The 17,488-nt window shown below is 46.5% G+C and overlaps 1 protein-coding gene across 1 annotated transcript in view; it reads right to left on the bottom strand.

Moving 5' to 3' along the window:
* MAN1C1 (mannosidase alpha class 1C member 1) overlaps positions 1-17,488 on the bottom strand; it is a 216,656-nt gene that overhangs the window by 17,148 nt on the left and 182,020 nt on the right. The window contains exons 6-7 of the mRNA XM_069079049.1: positions 16,021-16,144; positions 7,378-7,471 (exon numbers count right to left, since the gene is read on the bottom strand). Coding sequence (XP_068935150.1) covers positions 7,378-7,471; positions 16,021-16,144 — 218 coding nt within the window. The remainder of the gene's footprint in view (positions 1-7,377; positions 7,472-16,020; positions 16,145-17,488) is intronic.

Raw genomic sequence — 17,488 nt, forward strand, 5'->3', positions numbered from 1 at the left:
AAGGGCCCTCCCAGATCTGACATCCTGTGTTCTAAGGGCCCTCCCAGCTCTGACATCCTGTGTTCTAAGGACCTTCCCAGCTCTGACATTCTGGGTTCTAAGGGCCCTTTAAGATACTCTACCACACCTCCCGTGTCCAATGCTTCAAGGTTTACAGAATGCTGTTTTCACAGCACTATTCTGTGGTAGACAAGTCATCACTGTACCCCCTTCGTGGATGAGGGAGTCAAAGCTTCTTGACCTGCCCGGGGGCACACCCTGCTCACAGATATCATGGCTGAAGGCTCAAACCAGGTGCTTTGGCTCCATGACCAATGCCCTTTTCCCTTAATCCATAACCATATGCCTGCTTTTTGCCAACCACAGGCCTCATATTTTATTAATGGAGAACAATTTTCCATGCATAACAGATTTTCGCCCAGCCTGGTACTCTGGGCACAGCATGAGGAGGAATTATGATTCCCAGCAGGAGGTCTCCTCTTAGCTTGGAAAGAAAGGTAACTGTTTAGGCCGGGGCTCCTGCCCTGCTCAGGGGGTCTGCGGCACTGGCTTTATGATAACACCAGGCAAAAGAGTTTATCTCCTTATAGTCAGTGTCTTGCAATTAAAAGAAGCCACAATTCTTGAACAGTCTCCTCTCATGACCATCATCAGTAATTCAGACCATCCTTTTCTCCCAGTGCTGAGGATCTGGCAGCAGCATGCTTTGGTTAAAAATACTTTCTGCTTTGTAAGTAGTTTTTGCTAGAGGTCACAAGGGGATGAGCCCACTGGCAAGGAAGGTCATAATTTCTGGACCTCCTGGCCTCATAGATATGCAAAGAACTGTTCTCAGGTCCTTTGGGGACTCCAGAGGAACTTCTTGTTTCTAGCACTGCAGAAAAGCCTCAGTAATACTCTGTGATGCTTATGGTTTTCAAAGGGCTTTCATACCTGTTGTCTTATTTGATGACCAGTGTTCTGGGAGATGGGTATCATTATGTCATTTATAGATGAGGAAATTGCCCATTCCACTCGGAAAAATTAAAATGTCAGAGCTGGGAGGACCCTTAGAACATGGAATGCCAGAGCTGGGAGGGCCCTTAGAACATGGAATGTCAGAGCTGGGAGGGCCCTTAGAACACAGGATGTCAGAGCTGGGAGGGCCCTTAGGACACAGAAGGTCAGAGCTGGGAGGGCCCTTAGAACATGGAATGCCAGAGCTGGGAGGGCCCTTAGAACATGGAATGTCAGAGCTGGGAGGGCCCTTGGAACACAGGATGTCAGAGTTGGGAGGAGTCTTAGAAGATAGACTATTTGAAGGGTGGTAGCATGATACAGTGGAGAGAATTCTGACTCTGGAGTCAGAGGACTGAGTTCAAAGCCTGACTCTACCACTTATTATCTGTGTGACCTTAGAAAAGTAATTTTCCGTGGGCCTCAGTTTCCCCATCTGTAAAAAGCAGAAATTGGACAAGGTGGTCTCTGAATCTATGGTCCTATGGGCATCAGACATGGACACACAGATTTGGAAAGAGCTTTGCAATGTTGCAGCTGTAAAGACTCTTCGAATAGCATGTAGGTGAATACAGACTTGAGGATAGAAGGGGCCTCAGAAGGGAGAATAGTCAAACTGGAAAGGTCCTTGGAGCACAAATTGTAAAGACATTATAACAATAGCACCTACTATGTGCCAGGTACTACGCTAAGCTCTTTCCAATCATTCTCTCATTTGAGCTTCACAACAACCTAGGAGGTGGGCACTGTTATTATCCCCATTTTGCAGATAAAGAAACTGAGGCAAAAAGAAGTTAAATAACTTGCCCAGGGTCACATGGTTAGTAAGGGTCTGAGGCTGGACTGGAACTCAGGTCTTCCCCACTCCAGGCCTGGTACTCTATCCCTTGCACCAAAAGGCAGAGGACCTGGAATGAAGCCCAGGAGGAGTCATCCGATCACTGGGATCTCCAATTCCTCCTCTCTGGGAGCCCCCTCTCCCTCTTCCCTGCCTAGGTTAGGTTAGGGGTCTCTTTTTCATCAGTCTGGTCCTCATCCTTTGCTTGTGCCTGGGGGGGGGGGCGTGCTTGCCCCAGCAGCCCCTGCGCCTGCCCTGCCTCCCACCCCATCCCATCTTCAGACTCTACCCCTCACCCTCCTGAGCCCTCATTCTCCTCATCTCCCAGTCACAGCCCAAAGCCTCTTAGGGGACTGCTAAGGGTCAGCCAGGCAGCCAAGGCCATGGAGCACTGAGCCCTGGCAGGGAGAGCCAAGCTCAAAGCTTGTCTCAGACACTTCCTCACTGGGTGACCCTGAGAGTCATTGAAATGCTATTTGCCTCAGTTTTCTCAACTGTAAAATGGGGATAATAACAGCATCTACCTCCCAGGGTGGATCGAATTCGCTCAGTGCTTAGCACAGTGCCTGATGCGTAGTAGGTGCTGCCTAACTGCTGCTGTTGTTACCTGTATTTGTAGCTTCTGCTTCCTCACCATCTACATGCTTCTTTATCTGGCCCCACCTCGTCCTCCCCTCCCTAGACCTCAAGGGCTTTGTCTCAGGACTTAGCCACCTTGACCTCCCCACAGCTTCTGCACTTTTGTACTGCTGACCACATACTCCTGCTGAGCTCTCTCTCTCTCTGTCTCTCCCTCTCCCTCCCTCCCTCTCTCTGTCTCTCTCTCTGTCTGTCTCCCCCCCTCCATCTTTTTTTCTCTCTCTCCATCTTTCTCTCTCTGTTTGTCTCTCTGACTATGTCTCTCTCTCTCTCCTCTCCTCTCCTTCTTTTCTCTCTCTGTCTCCCTGTATCTCTCTCTTTGTCTGTCTCTGAATCTCCCTCTTCTACCTCTCTTCTCTCTGTCTGTTTCTCACTCTTTCTCCCCCCCCCCCCACTTTCTCCTTCCTTAGCTCCTGTGAGGCTGTTTCCTCCTACTTCTCTTCCTACTGTCCCTTTCCAGGCTCCTCTGCTGGTCACCATCGCCCATTTCCTCTCCCCTAACCATGCTAGCCCTCAGGGCTATGTCCTGGGCCTTATTTTCTTCCCTTGACACTTTCATACTCATTCAAATTAGTTTTCTTAGGGTCAGTCATCACCTCAATGTCAACAACTCCCAGATCTCTCTCTCTGTTTCTCTCCCTCTCCCTCCCCCTCCCCCCCTCCCTCTGTATGTCTTCCTCTCTCTGTCTCTCCTCTGTCTCTGTCTCTCTGTCTCTCTCTCCCAAGTCTGTCTCAAAAATCTTAATGTAGTTTTAAACTCATTAAAGCCCAAGACCGCACTAAGATTTTTGGGACACCCTGTAAAATAATGATGATGATGATGATGATGATGATTCTTTTGGTGAGGGGAAGCAAATTCCAACTTACTCCATTGCCTAGTGGAATTCTAGTGAGGAAACTGTCCTTTGCCAATGCAGATTCTGCATGACAACGTGGAAAAAACACTTTGACTTTGGAGTTGGAGGACCCTACCTTTGACACTTACTCCCTGAATTACCTTGGACAAATCACTTAACTTCCCTGGTCTTTAGTTCTTAATCCACAAATCGAGGAGTTGGAGTAGAGGGCTTCTAAAGTTGCCCCTCCCCCTCCCCCTCTCTAGGGGTTATAATCTCAGAGCCAAGGGGTTCTTAACCTTACTGATCTCATGGATGCGCCTTTTGGCAGCCCAGTTAAGTCTATGGATCCCTTCTCAAAAGGTGTTTTCAAATGCCTAAAGTAGAACACAGAGGATCACAAAGGAAACCAGTTATATTGAGTTAAAATTTGTTTAAAGTTCATGGAACCTAGATTAAGAATGTCTACTTTCGAGGATGCCCAGCTGCTCTCAGAGATTCAATGAGCTCTTACAGAAGCAATATGCAAAAACTATGTGCAAACAAGATACATACAGGGGAAATTACTAAACCACCCCTTCAATTCCATTCTTGCTCCCAATGAAGAGTCCATTTTTTCAGGGTCTAGTCCAAGGAATCTCCTCCAGGAATTATTCCCAGAATCCCTCCATCCCACACTGATGCCTCCTCTGAGCATCCCTAGCGCTCGGTCCTGCCCATTGGGCACTTAGCACATCCTGTCTTCTGTTTTTAATTAGCAGGGATAAATGTCTTGTTCCAACCAGACAGTCAGCAGGGAGCTGGGGAGGAAGTCTGAGCCTTGTATTGCTTTGTGCCCCAAAGGTGCTGAGCACACCCCATATATATGTCTAAAGATGACCGTTCTCTGGCAGAAATTCTGATTTTCCATGGGCACTCCAGGCTATTTGCAAGACTGTCTTGAAAATATCTGGCCCTCTGTGGTTCTCATTATTTACCCATTTTGGAAAGTCTCCCATTCTCTATTAACTCTCCCTTGGTGGGAGACCAGTATTGCTGAGCAGCCCAAAAAAAGGTAGTAAGGTCCTTGTCATATGGAGTCTTAACAGCTACTTGTCAGAGGGGGTAATAATGATGTTGCTAATAGCTAGCATTATAGAGCACCTCACATGTTAACTCACTTGATTTCACAACAACCCAGTTATCTCACTATTGTTATTTTCATATTTACAGATGAGGAAACTGAGGCACAGAGATATTTATATGATTTGCCCCATAAGTGTCTGAGGCAGGATTCTAACTCAATCTTTCTGACTCCAAGTTCTGTGTGTTCTCCATTGCACCATTGGGCTGTCCCCTCTCCCATAAGTGTCTGAGGCAGGATTCGAACTCAATCTTTCTGACTCCAAGTTTTATGTGTTCTCCATTGCACCACTGGGCTGTCCCCTCTGCAGGGGGTTCCTGTTTAGGTTGGAGGGGGATTGGAAGGTGTCTTGTGCCCCTTTCACCTAGGACTGAGAATCTAGGAGTGTCCAGGTTCCCCATTGTAAAGTATGGGGAGATATAACTGAAGTCAGTAATGACAGAGCCTGCCTTGCCTTCTGGGAGCACAGGATTTGAGTCTAGAAGGGGCCTTCTAAGGGATCATCTAACCCAGGGTCTCTTCACCTTTGTGTGTCTAGGACCCCTTGGGCAGGCTGGTAGAGTCTCCTTGGAATGTTTGTTTGCTTACTTTCACAATGAAATAAAATTCTAAATTTCAGTTAGAGGTTAGTGAAAATTAAGATGTCCATATTTTCCCATCCAAGTTTATGGATCCCCTGCCATCTATCCATTGATCCACAGACCCTAAATTAAGAATGCCCATGTAGTCACAGAACTAGAACTGGCAGGAACCTTAGAGGCCATTCTAATCCAAAGGCCTCATTTTATAGATGAGAAAATGGGCCCAAAGCAGAGACTCTTGGCTGAGGTCACAGGGGGAATAAAGTAACAGAGAATGGATTTGAACTCAGGTCCTGGGACTCCAAATCGAGTGCTTTCCACTGCACCTCTCATTTTATACATGAGAAAATGGGCCTGGAGAGTTTATATGATAAGCCTAAGATCATACAGCTAAGAAGTGATCAGAACCTGGATCTGAACCCAGGTCCTGAGGCTCCAAATGCTGGGCTTATTCCCCTCCATGGCCTGACCCAGTCCCCCTCCTTCTCCTGGTGCCTAAGGGTTCCTTCTGTACTCTGGGTCCCTCCTCACACTCTTGCTGTCACGGAACATCTGTTTCAGGGCAATAATGTGCAGATGTGCAGAGCCAGAAAAAGCATCCTTTCCTGGCCCAAGCTGACGCCCCCTCAGAGGGACTTGGGAGTTCAAAGCCAGCCAAAACACAATCTGTTCTTGTTCCAATTGTTTAAAGCTCCCCAAGTGGCCCTCAGGCCATAACCCCTGCAAGTGAAAGTGGCTTTTATAGACTTTGTAAGCTGCCCTGTTTATAGAGTCTGATGTCTGCCCTGTCCGGTTAGTGGCCTTGGTGAGTCCTCTAGGTGCCAGGGGAGGGGTCCTGAGACCCTCAGGTTCTTGGCTTATATCAGAGCACACTCTGACCTGGAGTGGGAAGATAAGGAAGGGTCAAGGAACCCCTCTTTGTAAACCAAGGCAGTTATCTCAGGCCTGTAGGGGCTGTAGCCTCAGTTGGGGACTGTAAGAAGGGGGAACAATGAGCGATGCTTGAATCAATCATTCTCCACTTGTGAGGGCCGTTGCCACAAGGGATGGAGGGAGGCATCCTGGGGCAGTAGAAGGCTGAGAGGCAGGAGATGTGACTGTAAAGGTGGTGGGTCAGGCAGGCAGCAGGAGCAAAGCATCTGCTTAGGCTCTGGGAGGTGCTAAATGAATACTTTGTGGTGTAGAAAGCAGACAAACAGAGTAGAGAAAGCGGGCTAAGAAGGACAGCAGAAGTAGTCTATGTTTTAAAGTATCCCCTTGGGCCTAGGAGAGTACCCTCACAGGGCAATGTTGAGGCTCAGAAGTGATGACAAAAGCACTACAGAAATAGGAACTATTCTTATTATTGTTAGAAGCAGCTTGTTATAGTAGAGAGAGAGCTAGCCTTAGAGCCAGAAAGGCCTGGGTTCAAGTCCTGCCTCTGACCCATAATGGCTATGCAACCCCGAGCAAGTATCTTAATTTCTCAGCACTCTAGGCAACTTTAAGACGATAAGTTGCAGAGAAGGTGCTAACCTGCATTGGTAGAGGAAGTTTCCTCACCTGGGAGTTCCCTATACCAGTGAAATTACAGGTCCAGTCCCTATTCTTGCTATTATTGTTACTAAAAACAGCTTGATGGCACAGCGGCACTGAGTCTGGGTCAAGAACACCTGATGGAATCACTATTTGCCTCAGTTTCCTCATCTGCAAAAATGGGAGTAATTGCACACAGGATCAAAGGAGTTAACATCTGTAGAACACTTTGTAGATCTTAAAGTGTGTGGCCCTGGGCAAATCATTTGATCTCTTTCTACTTCAGTTTTCTGATATGTAAAAATAATAACAATAGCTTAATTATATACCTGAAGATGGACAGATATAACTAACTCTCCACTCCACAACCTCTCGGGGTTGTTGGGAAGATAAAATGGGATATTTGTAGATATAGGTGCTTTGCAAATCTTTAAATACTCTATAAATGCTAGCTAGCAATAATTATATGCACTGGACCTGTGGTTTTGCACAGGTGAAGGACATTCTCATTTTGCTCAGTGAGGACATTCTCTCTGCCAATGCAGGTCAGCACCTCTACTAAAACTTATCCCCTGAGAGAGTTATGTGGGCTCCTAAGAGGTTAAGGGACTCGCCCAGGGCCACACAGCCAGTACTTGTCAGAGTCGGGACTTGAATCCAGGTTTTTCTATCTCCAAGGCCAGCTCTCTGTCTACTATGCCCTGCTGCCTTTAGGGTTATGATTGGCCATAACTAGTGAAGTACTCTTGGTAATGATTAGTAACGCAACTAACAAAACAACAGAAGCACCCCCAAACCCAGCAGCCTTCTTCGGCAAGCACACACATCCTGGCAGATTGCTCTACGTACGTTGGACCCAGCTGCCACTGACAGGGCTGAGGAAGTTGGGATAAAGGCCTTTGGGCTTCTCCGTTCTGTTGAGGACCCTGCGGATATTCTTCACCTGTACAGAGAGAAAAGAGGAGGGATTCCTCATTTCCACAAAGGAACAAAATACTTTTGCCCTATCTGCAGACACAAGCAGTACACGTTTCCATTCAGTCAAGTCGACCATCTCCCAGAGACTCAGGAATATTGTGTTTGTCCTTGTAATGAAAATGTAAATTTTTAAGATCTTCCCTGCCCCTAGGCTAAGTGCACCTGGAGCCTGGGGTGGGAGGCTTGTTTTACAGTAGATACTTTTTGATTGGCCATTGGGTCCAGAAGGTTGTTACATTCTCTGAGCCAGGAGAAGGCTATATAAACCCTGATTTGAGGCTTTGTTTTGGGGCTCACTTTGAGAAGTGTTCTGTGATTTGATCAGATGAGAATCTGGGAAGCCGTTGTTGAGAGCACCCCGGCTTTGAAAAACCCAGATGTTGATTTGGTATGGATGTAATGGTTGGACAGTTTGGAAATCTGTCTACTTGATCTGTTTTTCTGTCTTGATAATTCTGTCTGTATACTCTGAAGTTCAGGGTGCTGACCTTTTTCCCCTGAACTAGGTAAAGGATACATATTTGACTGATCAAAGTAAGCTTGTTAACCCATTTTGAGTTGCTTTCCTTTATCAAAGCAGATCCAAGAACCTGTGTTGGCAGCTACCCTGGGGACACTGGGGTGCTTGCTGCTACAGTCCTTTGTTCTTGAAGAGGACCATGGTATCAGGGAGATGGTGACATGACTTGCTGTTGGCTTGGATTTAAGTGAGGGAGGGCTGTGCAAGGTCACCAGCCTCACTTTCTCCTCCAGAGCCATCTGGGTCCAGTGGCCAGATATCCATCAAGATGACTGAAGACGGCCCAGGATGCAATGGGAGACCCTGGCCCTTTTAGGCTAAGGTCTTTTCAGGTTCTCACTTAGAGTGAGGTAATGACCATTCAGAGAATAGACCTCTTTAAGAAGTGAGTCTAGGGATGGCCCCTTTAATAAAAAAAAGTCAAACTAGGAGGGGAGGACCCTCAGGGTTGTTGGTAAAAAGAGATTTACTATAGATATTCACTCTGTGCTAGGAGGGCAAAGTCCTATTGAGAGGCCTGCTCTAGGTGGCCAGTGGTGGGCCATGGGCAAGGTGCTATCAGCTTAGGGCAGTGGCTAGCCTAGTGTTTTCCCTCAAAGCTGCCTGCTTGGTCAGTCAGTCAGTCAACAAATAATTATTGAGTGTTCACTGTGTGCCACGGTGTTTACCCCGGGGATACAAAGGACAAGGTTTGGCTACTCTCTGCCCTGGCCCTAGCTCCCTGCCTATGATAACAGTCCCTTTCCCAAAGAAAGTTGTTGCTACTCAGTCATGTCTGACTCTCCATGACCCCATTTGGAGTTTTCTCAGCAAAGATACTGGAGAAACTTGTCATTTCCAATGTCTAGCTCATTTTACAGAAGAGGAAACTGAGGCTGAAGTGTGAAGTGACTTGCCCAGGGTCATAAGGCTACTAAGTATCTGAGGCTGGATTTGAATCCAAGTCTTTCTGATTCCAAGGCTGGCCCTCTATCAGCTTTGCTACCTAACTGCCCCTCCCAAAAGGATTTAAATCTAGCCTCACAATGTTACTAGCCGTGTGACTCAGGGTAAGTAATTTAACTGTGGTTTGCCTCAGTTTCCTAAACTGTAAAAATGGGGATATAACAGTAACACCTACCTCCCAGAGTTGTTGTGAGGATAAATAGTTATAAAATTCTTTGCAGACCTTAAAGTGCTATATAAATGCTAGCTAATTATGTGTGTGTATGTGTATGCATGCTGTATATATATAGTGCATATCTTGTGGGCAGGCATTTTTCCCTAGGGTTTTCCTAGGGCTCCAGCCGCCAAAGTAGAAATATACTTACAGTGTTACAGAATGCTAAGGACCTTGGAAAGAAACTGGTCAAAGCAAAACAAAGACCTACTGGGAGAAAGGCAACAGCTTGCCTCAAACTGCACAGCTAATAATGGCCAGAATGGGATTCAAACCCTGCTCCTCTGACTACAGGTCATCTGCTTTTCCCACTGCACTGTGCCTCCATCCCCACTAGAATGTAACCTCCTGGAGGTCAGGGACTGTTTTATTTTTGTCTTTGTAGCCCCCCCAATACCTGCCTCATTGCCTGGCACATAGTAGGTGTTTAATAAATGTTGGTTAAATTGGGTTGAGTGGTATGATAGCCTGGCTTCTCCAACAATGACACAAGGTGCCCGCTGAGCTTCCAGGCACTGATCAGGCTCAAACAGAAGCTGAAGAAACCCTTGGGGATGGAGAGGGATTTGAAAGCCGGGGAAGAGGCTGGTTTAGGGACTGCCCAGTTGTCCCAATTCTGAGAAGCTGGAACCTTAGAATGATTTTAGACTAGATATAAAGAACTGCCTTCCAGAGGTCCACATCTCTGTTATCAGCTATATCCTTGTTATCAGCAATAGTCACACACTAGAGTCCCAAGGATGGGGAACCCGAGGCATTCTAAATCTTTAAATGTGACCTTTTGACTGAATCCAAAAGGATTTGTTCTGTAAAATTTGGATTCAGTCAAAAGGCTACAAGTACCCCACCACTGTCCTAGATGAAGGGGTTCTCACTAGTTTTGGACAGATGTAGAGGCCAGGAATGGTCCTGATAGCTAAGTGAGGGGCAGGTTATCAAGGTGGGAGAGAAGCAGATTATGGGACCTTGTTCTCAGTACTACTTGGTCACCAAGGGCAGTGACCATGTTCCCTGACCTTCACCCCCACTCCCACCCCCAAGTTGTGCTCATCTCCAAGCTAAACATCACCATTTCCTACAACCAACTTCTCAGTACTCAAAGACCAATTACAGAATATGGGGCCTTCTAGAGTAAATCATCCTCAATCAGATTATAGAATCGTTAAATGTCAGCATTGGGAGGAACCTTGGATCATAGCTTGGTGGGTTCTTAGAACACAGAATGCTGGGCAGCCAAGTGGTACAGTGGATAGAGTGCTGGGCCTGGAGTCAGGAAGACTCATCTCCCTTGGTTCAAATCTGACCTCAAACACTTACTAGCTGTGTGACTTTGGGCAAGTCACTAAATCCTGTTTGCCTCAGTTTCCTCATCTGTAAAATGAACTGGAGAAGGAAATGGCAAATCCCTCTAGTATCTTTGCCAAGAAAACCCCAAATGGGGTCACAAGAGTTGCGCATGAATGAACAAGAATAGCAATAGGGTATAGAATGGCAGAACTGAGAGGGGCTTTGGAAGACAGAATGTCAGAGCTGGAATAGGCTCTGGAATACAGAATTCTGAATTGAAAGGGTCCTTAGAACATACAATGTCAGAGACTGGCAGGACTTTAAAGCATGACATGGCAAAGTTGGAGGGACCTTAGAATGCAATGCCAAAGAATTAGAAATTGAGGGGATGCCCATCAATTGGGGAATGGCTGAATAAGTTGTGGTATATGAATGTAGTGGAATATGGCTGTGCTATAAGAAATGAGCAGGAGGATTTCAGAAAAGCCTGGAAAGATTGTATGAACTGATGCTGAGTGAAATGAGCAGAACCAGGAGAATGTTGTACACAGTAACGGTAACATTGTATGATGACCAACCCTGATAGACTTAGCTCTTCTCAGTACAATGTAATGATCTAAGTCTCTAAGACAATCCCAAGGGACTCGTGATGGAAAATGCTATCCACATGCACAGAAAGAACTATGGAGTCTGAATGCATATCAGAACATACTATCTTTTTTGTTTGCTTTTTTTCTTATGGTTTTTCCCTTTGGTTTCACAACAAGACTGATGTGGAAATATGATTGTATGTGTAGAGCCTATATCAGATTGCATGCTATCTTGGGGGGGGGATTTGGAACTCAAAATCTTATAAAAGTGAATGTAAAAAAAAAAGAATACAATCCAAGAGCCAGAAGGGCCTCTAGAATATAAGAGCTGGAAGAAACTGTGGAATAGAGAACCTGAGGGCTGGGAGGGACCTTAATGAGCACAGAATGCTGGAGCTGGCACCATCCTTAAGAGACCATCTTGTCAGACCCTCTCATTTCATAGACCACAACATCACTTCCACCCATCTGTTCAACAATTCAACTGAACAAGTATTAAGTGTACACTCTAGTCTGGTCCTCTGGGGCCAGGTAGAATTAGCCATAGCTAATTCCTTTTCCACAGGATGGGCCTTGAAATACCGGAAGGTAGTGATTATTCCCTCCAGCTCCTCTCCTCCAGGCTAAGCAACCCTGTATTCTCCAATAGATCCAGCCATGGCCTAGTCTCTACTTCCCTAAGATTTCTGGTTACCCTTCTCTATATATCTCCATTTTGTCCACATCCTTCCTAAAATGTGGCAGCCAGAACTGACCATAATCTCCCAGAGATGACTGGACCATCGTCTTCCTCATTCTTGAAATGATGATTCCCTCTTCAACTCTCAAGTCTCAGTTTCCTTATCTATAAAACGAGAGGGTTGAACTTGGTAGGCTCTGAGATCCTCCCTAGTGTACGATCCTCTCTAGTGTGCTGAGCCCCAAGATCCTGTGGGGTGGGAAAATCGAGGTTCAACAGAAGCATGTTGCCCAGGGTTACTCTTGGCAAATCAGTGGCCAAGCTGGGGCTAGAACTCGGTTCTCTCAGTTTCTAACCATAACCCTAAATACTCTCGACACCCACTCAGGTGGAGTGTGACTGGGACCCCCACATTGGTGGCTGCCATACAGCGGTACATTAAATCCAATACACTATGGAACTGCTCAGAAGAAAGACAGCCCCCCCCCCCCAGATGTTACTGTTAATAGATTTATCTACAAGCCAAGCAAGGGAGAGCTGGCGTTTGAGCTGTCAGACCCTTTTTTCCAGAGCATGGTTCTGCACTCTGCCAAGTCAGGTCTCGTTTCCATTCCCGTTAACAGAGCCCATTAAATCAGGGCAAGGATGCGCTTGTACCTCAAGCTATTTCCAGCTGTCCTGGCGGTGAGCAGCCGAGCAGGTTAAATTAGATCCCATCATGGGCATGGGCCCCATCTAGAATTTGGGCCAATTTGTGGCCTGCCAATAATCACCTCAGTGGGAGGCATGATTGGGGGGGACTAAAATAGGCCCAGAATGTAAATGGACCAGAAAAATTAACTGGAAAGAAATCTTCGCATTTCACAGCCCAAATCAGCTGCATGAGCAAGGCACTGCCAGTCTTGTCTTCCTTCTCTCAGGTTACTTCAGAGCTGGAGTGGAGGACTTTTTCCACTCTTCTCCGAACTCGTCAGAGCTGATTAAAGAATGTGCCCTAGGTAATGGCAGAAATGGGGGAGCTGGAGAAAGTTAAAGGAATGGGATGTCTTTAAAAGTCTTACGGTTATTTCAGAAAGGATGGTGATCATTTATCTTCATCTTGAGATAAAATGGATTCAGGATCCAAGATTTCAGCAGGTTAGAGTGATGGGCCCAAATGAAATTTAAAAAGAAATGGAAAAGCAGCAAATGGAAAAGGCTTCATTTTTGATTTAAGAAATCAGTGCAGATGAGGCAGTGTATAGAGCCTACAATGCAGAAGCCGGGAAGACCCAAGTTTCAAACTGGTCTCAGACTCTTACTAGCTAGGGCAAGTCACAAACCCTTGTCTGCCTCAGTTTCCTCATCTGTAAAATGAGAATAACAACAGCACCTACGTCTCAGGCTTGTTGTGACGGTAAAATGAGATAATACTTGTCAAATGCTTTGCAAACTTTAAAGCACTATGTAAATGGTAGCACTATTTATTTGGTGGAAAGAACCACAGATCATGTGAAAAGGGGATGGGAGATTAAATCCAGGGGTGGGGAACCTGTGGCCTCGAGGCCACATGGGACCCTCTAGGTCCTCAAGTGCAGCCTTTGATTCTGTGAAGTTTGGATTCAGTCAAAGGGCCACACCCGAGGACCTAGAGGGCCACATGTGGCCTCGAGGTCACAGGTTCCCCACCCCTATAGAAACTTAATTTGGGTATGAGTCAACAGTAGGACACAACAGTCAGAAATGCTAATGTGTTCTTAGATTGTATTAACAAAAGCAGATTATCTTGAATGAGGGACGGAATGGTCCCATGGCTTCCTGCCCTTATCAGAGCCCATGTGGAGTATTAAATTCAGTTCTAGGTATTGCATTGTAGGAAAGGGAATGACACAGTATATCCATCCAGCTCAGGGCAACTCAGAGGGGGAGAGGACTTTGCCATCATAGCAGAGAAGCAACTGTTCTAACCTTGGAATGCTCATGGCTTGGGAGAACATGATGCCATATGATGACTTTAATGGTCATTACAGAAGGTTATTATTATCATGTAGGGAAGAGGGTTTTTTATTATTATCACATAGGGAAGAGGGATTTGATTTCTTTTGCTTTTCCTCAGAGACAGAATTAAGACAAGCAGGCAGAAGGTGCAGAGGGTCACATTGAGGGGTGTAAGGAAACTTTCCTAAGACCTATAGATGAAAGCAGGATGGGCTGCCTTGGGAGACAGTGGGTTCTCTACACCTAGAGGTCTTCCAGTGGAAGCTGGTCTGCCACTCATTTTAGGGATGTCCCGACCTCTCACAGGCTAGACTAGATGTCCTCAGAAGTCACTGTCAACTCTGAGATCCAATAACATCGGGTTGAGCTGTTAGAGCAGAAAGTGGAGTGGATTGCTTGTTAGGGACGCTCTGAAAGGAATCAGATTCCTCAGGAGGGGAATTTTAGTTGGTGATTTTCCAGATCACTTCCTACTCAAAGACCCTTTGACCATCATCCTAAGCCAGGGGTGAGAAACCTGCAGCCTTGAGGCCACATGTGGCCCTCTAGGTCCTCAAATGTGACCCTTTGGCAGAATCCACAGTCAAAGGGCTGCACTTGAGGACCTAGAGGGCCATATGTGGCCTTGAGGCTACCGGTTCCCCGCCCTGGTCCTAAGCATATAGGTGCTTTCTCTTCTCAGGGGCTGCCATATTCTAAAAGGGGCTCCTAAGAGGGCTTCGTGTGTGTGACAAGGAAGACACTCAAACTCTCTGATGCTTCTGAATCCTCCCCTTCCCTGCTCCTCCAGCTACTCGAGCCTCTCCCTACCCCCACACAAAGGCCAACTCACATGGGCTTTGTCTGGGTTCTCCCTATACTCATATATGTGCATAAAGTCTCTCCCATTAGACTGTGAACTTCTGGAGGGCAAGGACCATTTCTGCTTTTTCTTTGTATTCCTGGGGTTAACACTGTGCTTGGCACATTTTGTTGTTCAGTTATTTCAATCACATCTGACTCTTCCTGACCCCATTTGGGGTTTTCTTGGCAGAGATCCTGGAATAGTTTGCCATTTCCTTCTCCAGGTCATTTTACAGATGAGGAAACTGAGGCAGACAGGGGACAGTGACTTGCCTAGGGTCTTATAGCTAGTGAGTGTCTGAGGCCAGATTGGAAATAAGGAAGATGAGGCTTGCTGACTTCAGGGCCAGCACTCTACCCACCGAGCCCTTAACTGTCCTGCTTGGAACATACTAGGCACTTAATAATTGATGATTGATTAGTTGATTGGATCCATTGACAGAGAAGGAAATGTGTTTGTGTATGTGTTTGTGGAGAGAGAAAAAGTGAGAGAAGAAGAGAGAGGAAAGGAAAAAGAAAGAGAAAGAAAAAGAGACAGAGAAGGAGAAGAAGAGAGAGGGAGAGAAAGAGAAAAAAAGAGGAGAGAGAAGAGAGAAAGGAAGAGAGGAAAGAGGAGAGAGAAAAGAGAGAGGAGAGAGAGAGAGAGAAAGAGAGAGGGAGGGAGGAGAGAGAGGCAGGAAGGGAGGGAGGGAGGGAGGAAGGAAGGAAGGAAGGAAGGATTTACTTATCGATATGATATTTCTCCCTGCTAGAATGTAAGTTCCTTGAGGGCAGGGGCTATTTCCCTTTTCTCTTTGTATTCCCAGTATCTAACACTAGTTCTCAGCACACAGTAGGTGTTTAACGAGTGCTTGTTGAGTTGAATGAAATGGTTCTGATGTGGAACTCCCTACCTCTCAAGCTCCTTGCACTTTTAGACAGCTCAGTGACCAAGCAGCTGCCGGGCATCCTTAGGCAGTGAGCTCCGGCTCCGTAGTGGGCTCTTCGCTAACACCGAGCACCCCCAGGCGCCGGCGTGGCTGCTTCGCTCCTCGCACAGAGCGCAGAGCGCTAGCTGCACCTTCTCAGAGGCTGCCAGCCTGGCAGACGTGCTTTTTGCACCAGGGGGCCAGTTTCTGCTAAGTTGAGCCGCTGCCTCAAAATTCCGCTGTGGCATCTTGCTCCGATGCACATATGGGCGCCTGCCACCACGCTAACCCAACCTGGCTCAGATTTTCTCCTTAGCGAAGTGCTCTGGCTTTTCCCAACCTCTCCCGGCTCCCGGGGGCTCCCTGAGCCCACCCTCCCCAGCACCAGCTGTCACCCAAAGGAGCATGTGTTTGCTTCGTGTCTAGGGAGGCTGGCGTCTTTCCCCCGTGCCCCCACCAAGGGGCAGACGCGTTTCCCTGTCGCCCATTTGCAAGAGTGTGACCCACTCCCTGCCGCCACCCAAAGGGGAGGGAGCTCTCCTAGCACTTGCCTTTCTAGCGAAGATCGGGTTGCCAGAGATCTTGGTGAGGTGTAAGAACTCCAGGTGTAGAGATCCAAACTCTGCCAGGATACTGCTCCCCAGAGACGCCCAGCCCCAGGTCCTGCTGACGCCGCTGTAAAGACAGAAGCAGCCGCCATCACCATCACCCGACTCCTCCTGCATCCCTTTACCGGTTACGTCTTAGCCAAGTCACTTAACCTTAGAGCCCCAGTTTCCCCTGAAGCCTACTTAGAACAAGTTCCTCATTTTAAAGATGAGGAAACAGAATACATGTTCATACAAGTAAGAAACATCTGAGGTAGTATTCGAGCCTAGGTCCTCTGCCTCCAGCCCATCTCTAAAGAGCCCATGGTCACTTTCTACTCTGAATATTATGATTTTATGACTCAATTATAAGTGGTATGGAGTTCAAATATAATCCTACCCACTCTACAACAAGGGCACTGAGGTTCAGAGAGGAGAAGCTGCTTGTCTAAGCTCGGACAGATAATCAGAGGATAATAATCATAGCCATTGGCTTTCAAGTTGGCCAAATGCTTAACATATGTTTTCATTTGATTCTTACAACAACCTTGTGAGTCAGAGAGCACAGGGATTATTATCCCCATTTTACAGATAAGGACACTGAGTCCTAGAGAAAGGAAGTGGACCTGTCTGGGGTCATAAAGCTAATAAATGGTGGAGATTCCTGATCTTCCTCTGACTCCGAGTTCATGACATGACCTTGCCTGTGAAGCTGTTGCTTCCATTCAATGAGCCTCTACAAAGCTTGGGGCCCAAAGGCAGAAGCGTGAAAACCAGAAGAACGGCATGGCAGGCCTCTAACTAGCATACAAGCTCTGCTAAATTCACTGGAATACAGGGATCAAGTCCTCTTCTATCCAGTCCCCAGGGCAGACAGATCTCCCAGCTGCCATCAGGCTTCCACTTGCTCAAAATCAGTGACTCACCTTATGAGTTTATTTAGCCAAGGCTGTCTCCCAGGGGAAAGTGCAGAAATCCAATTAATCCAACAAACACTTATCGAACACCCATTATTTATTGGTGTGGGGTAGTAAAGGTCTTAGGCTCAAGAGTCAGAAGACCTGAGTTCAAGTCCAGATTTCAATATTTACAGGATTAATGGATCAGGTCCTTTAACTCCAGATTTAGTGTTCTTTCCACTGGCCTATACTGGCCTTTCTTTTCTTTTCTTTTCTTTTCTTTTCTTTTCTTTCTTTCTTTCTTTCTTTCTTTCTTTCTTTCTTTCTTTCTTTCTTTCTTTCTTTCTTTCTTTCTTTCTTTCTTTCTTTCTTTCTTTCTTTCTTTCTTTCCTTCCTTCCTTCTTTCTCTTTCTTTCTTTCTTTCTTTCTTTCTTTCTTTCTTTCTTTCTTTCTTTCTTTCTTTCTTTCTTTCTTTCTTTCTTTCTTTCTTCCTCTCTCTCTCTCTCTCTCTCTCTCTCTCTCTCTCTCTCTCT

Source organism: Petaurus breviceps, unplaced genomic scaffold, assembly GCF_028583685.1.
Source record: "Petaurus breviceps papuanus isolate PSGF00001 unplaced genomic scaffold, PetGlider_PUasm1.0 91041, whole genome shotgun sequence".
Classification (NCBI taxonomy): Eukaryota; Metazoa; Chordata; class Mammalia; order Diprotodontia; family Petauridae; genus Petaurus; species Petaurus breviceps.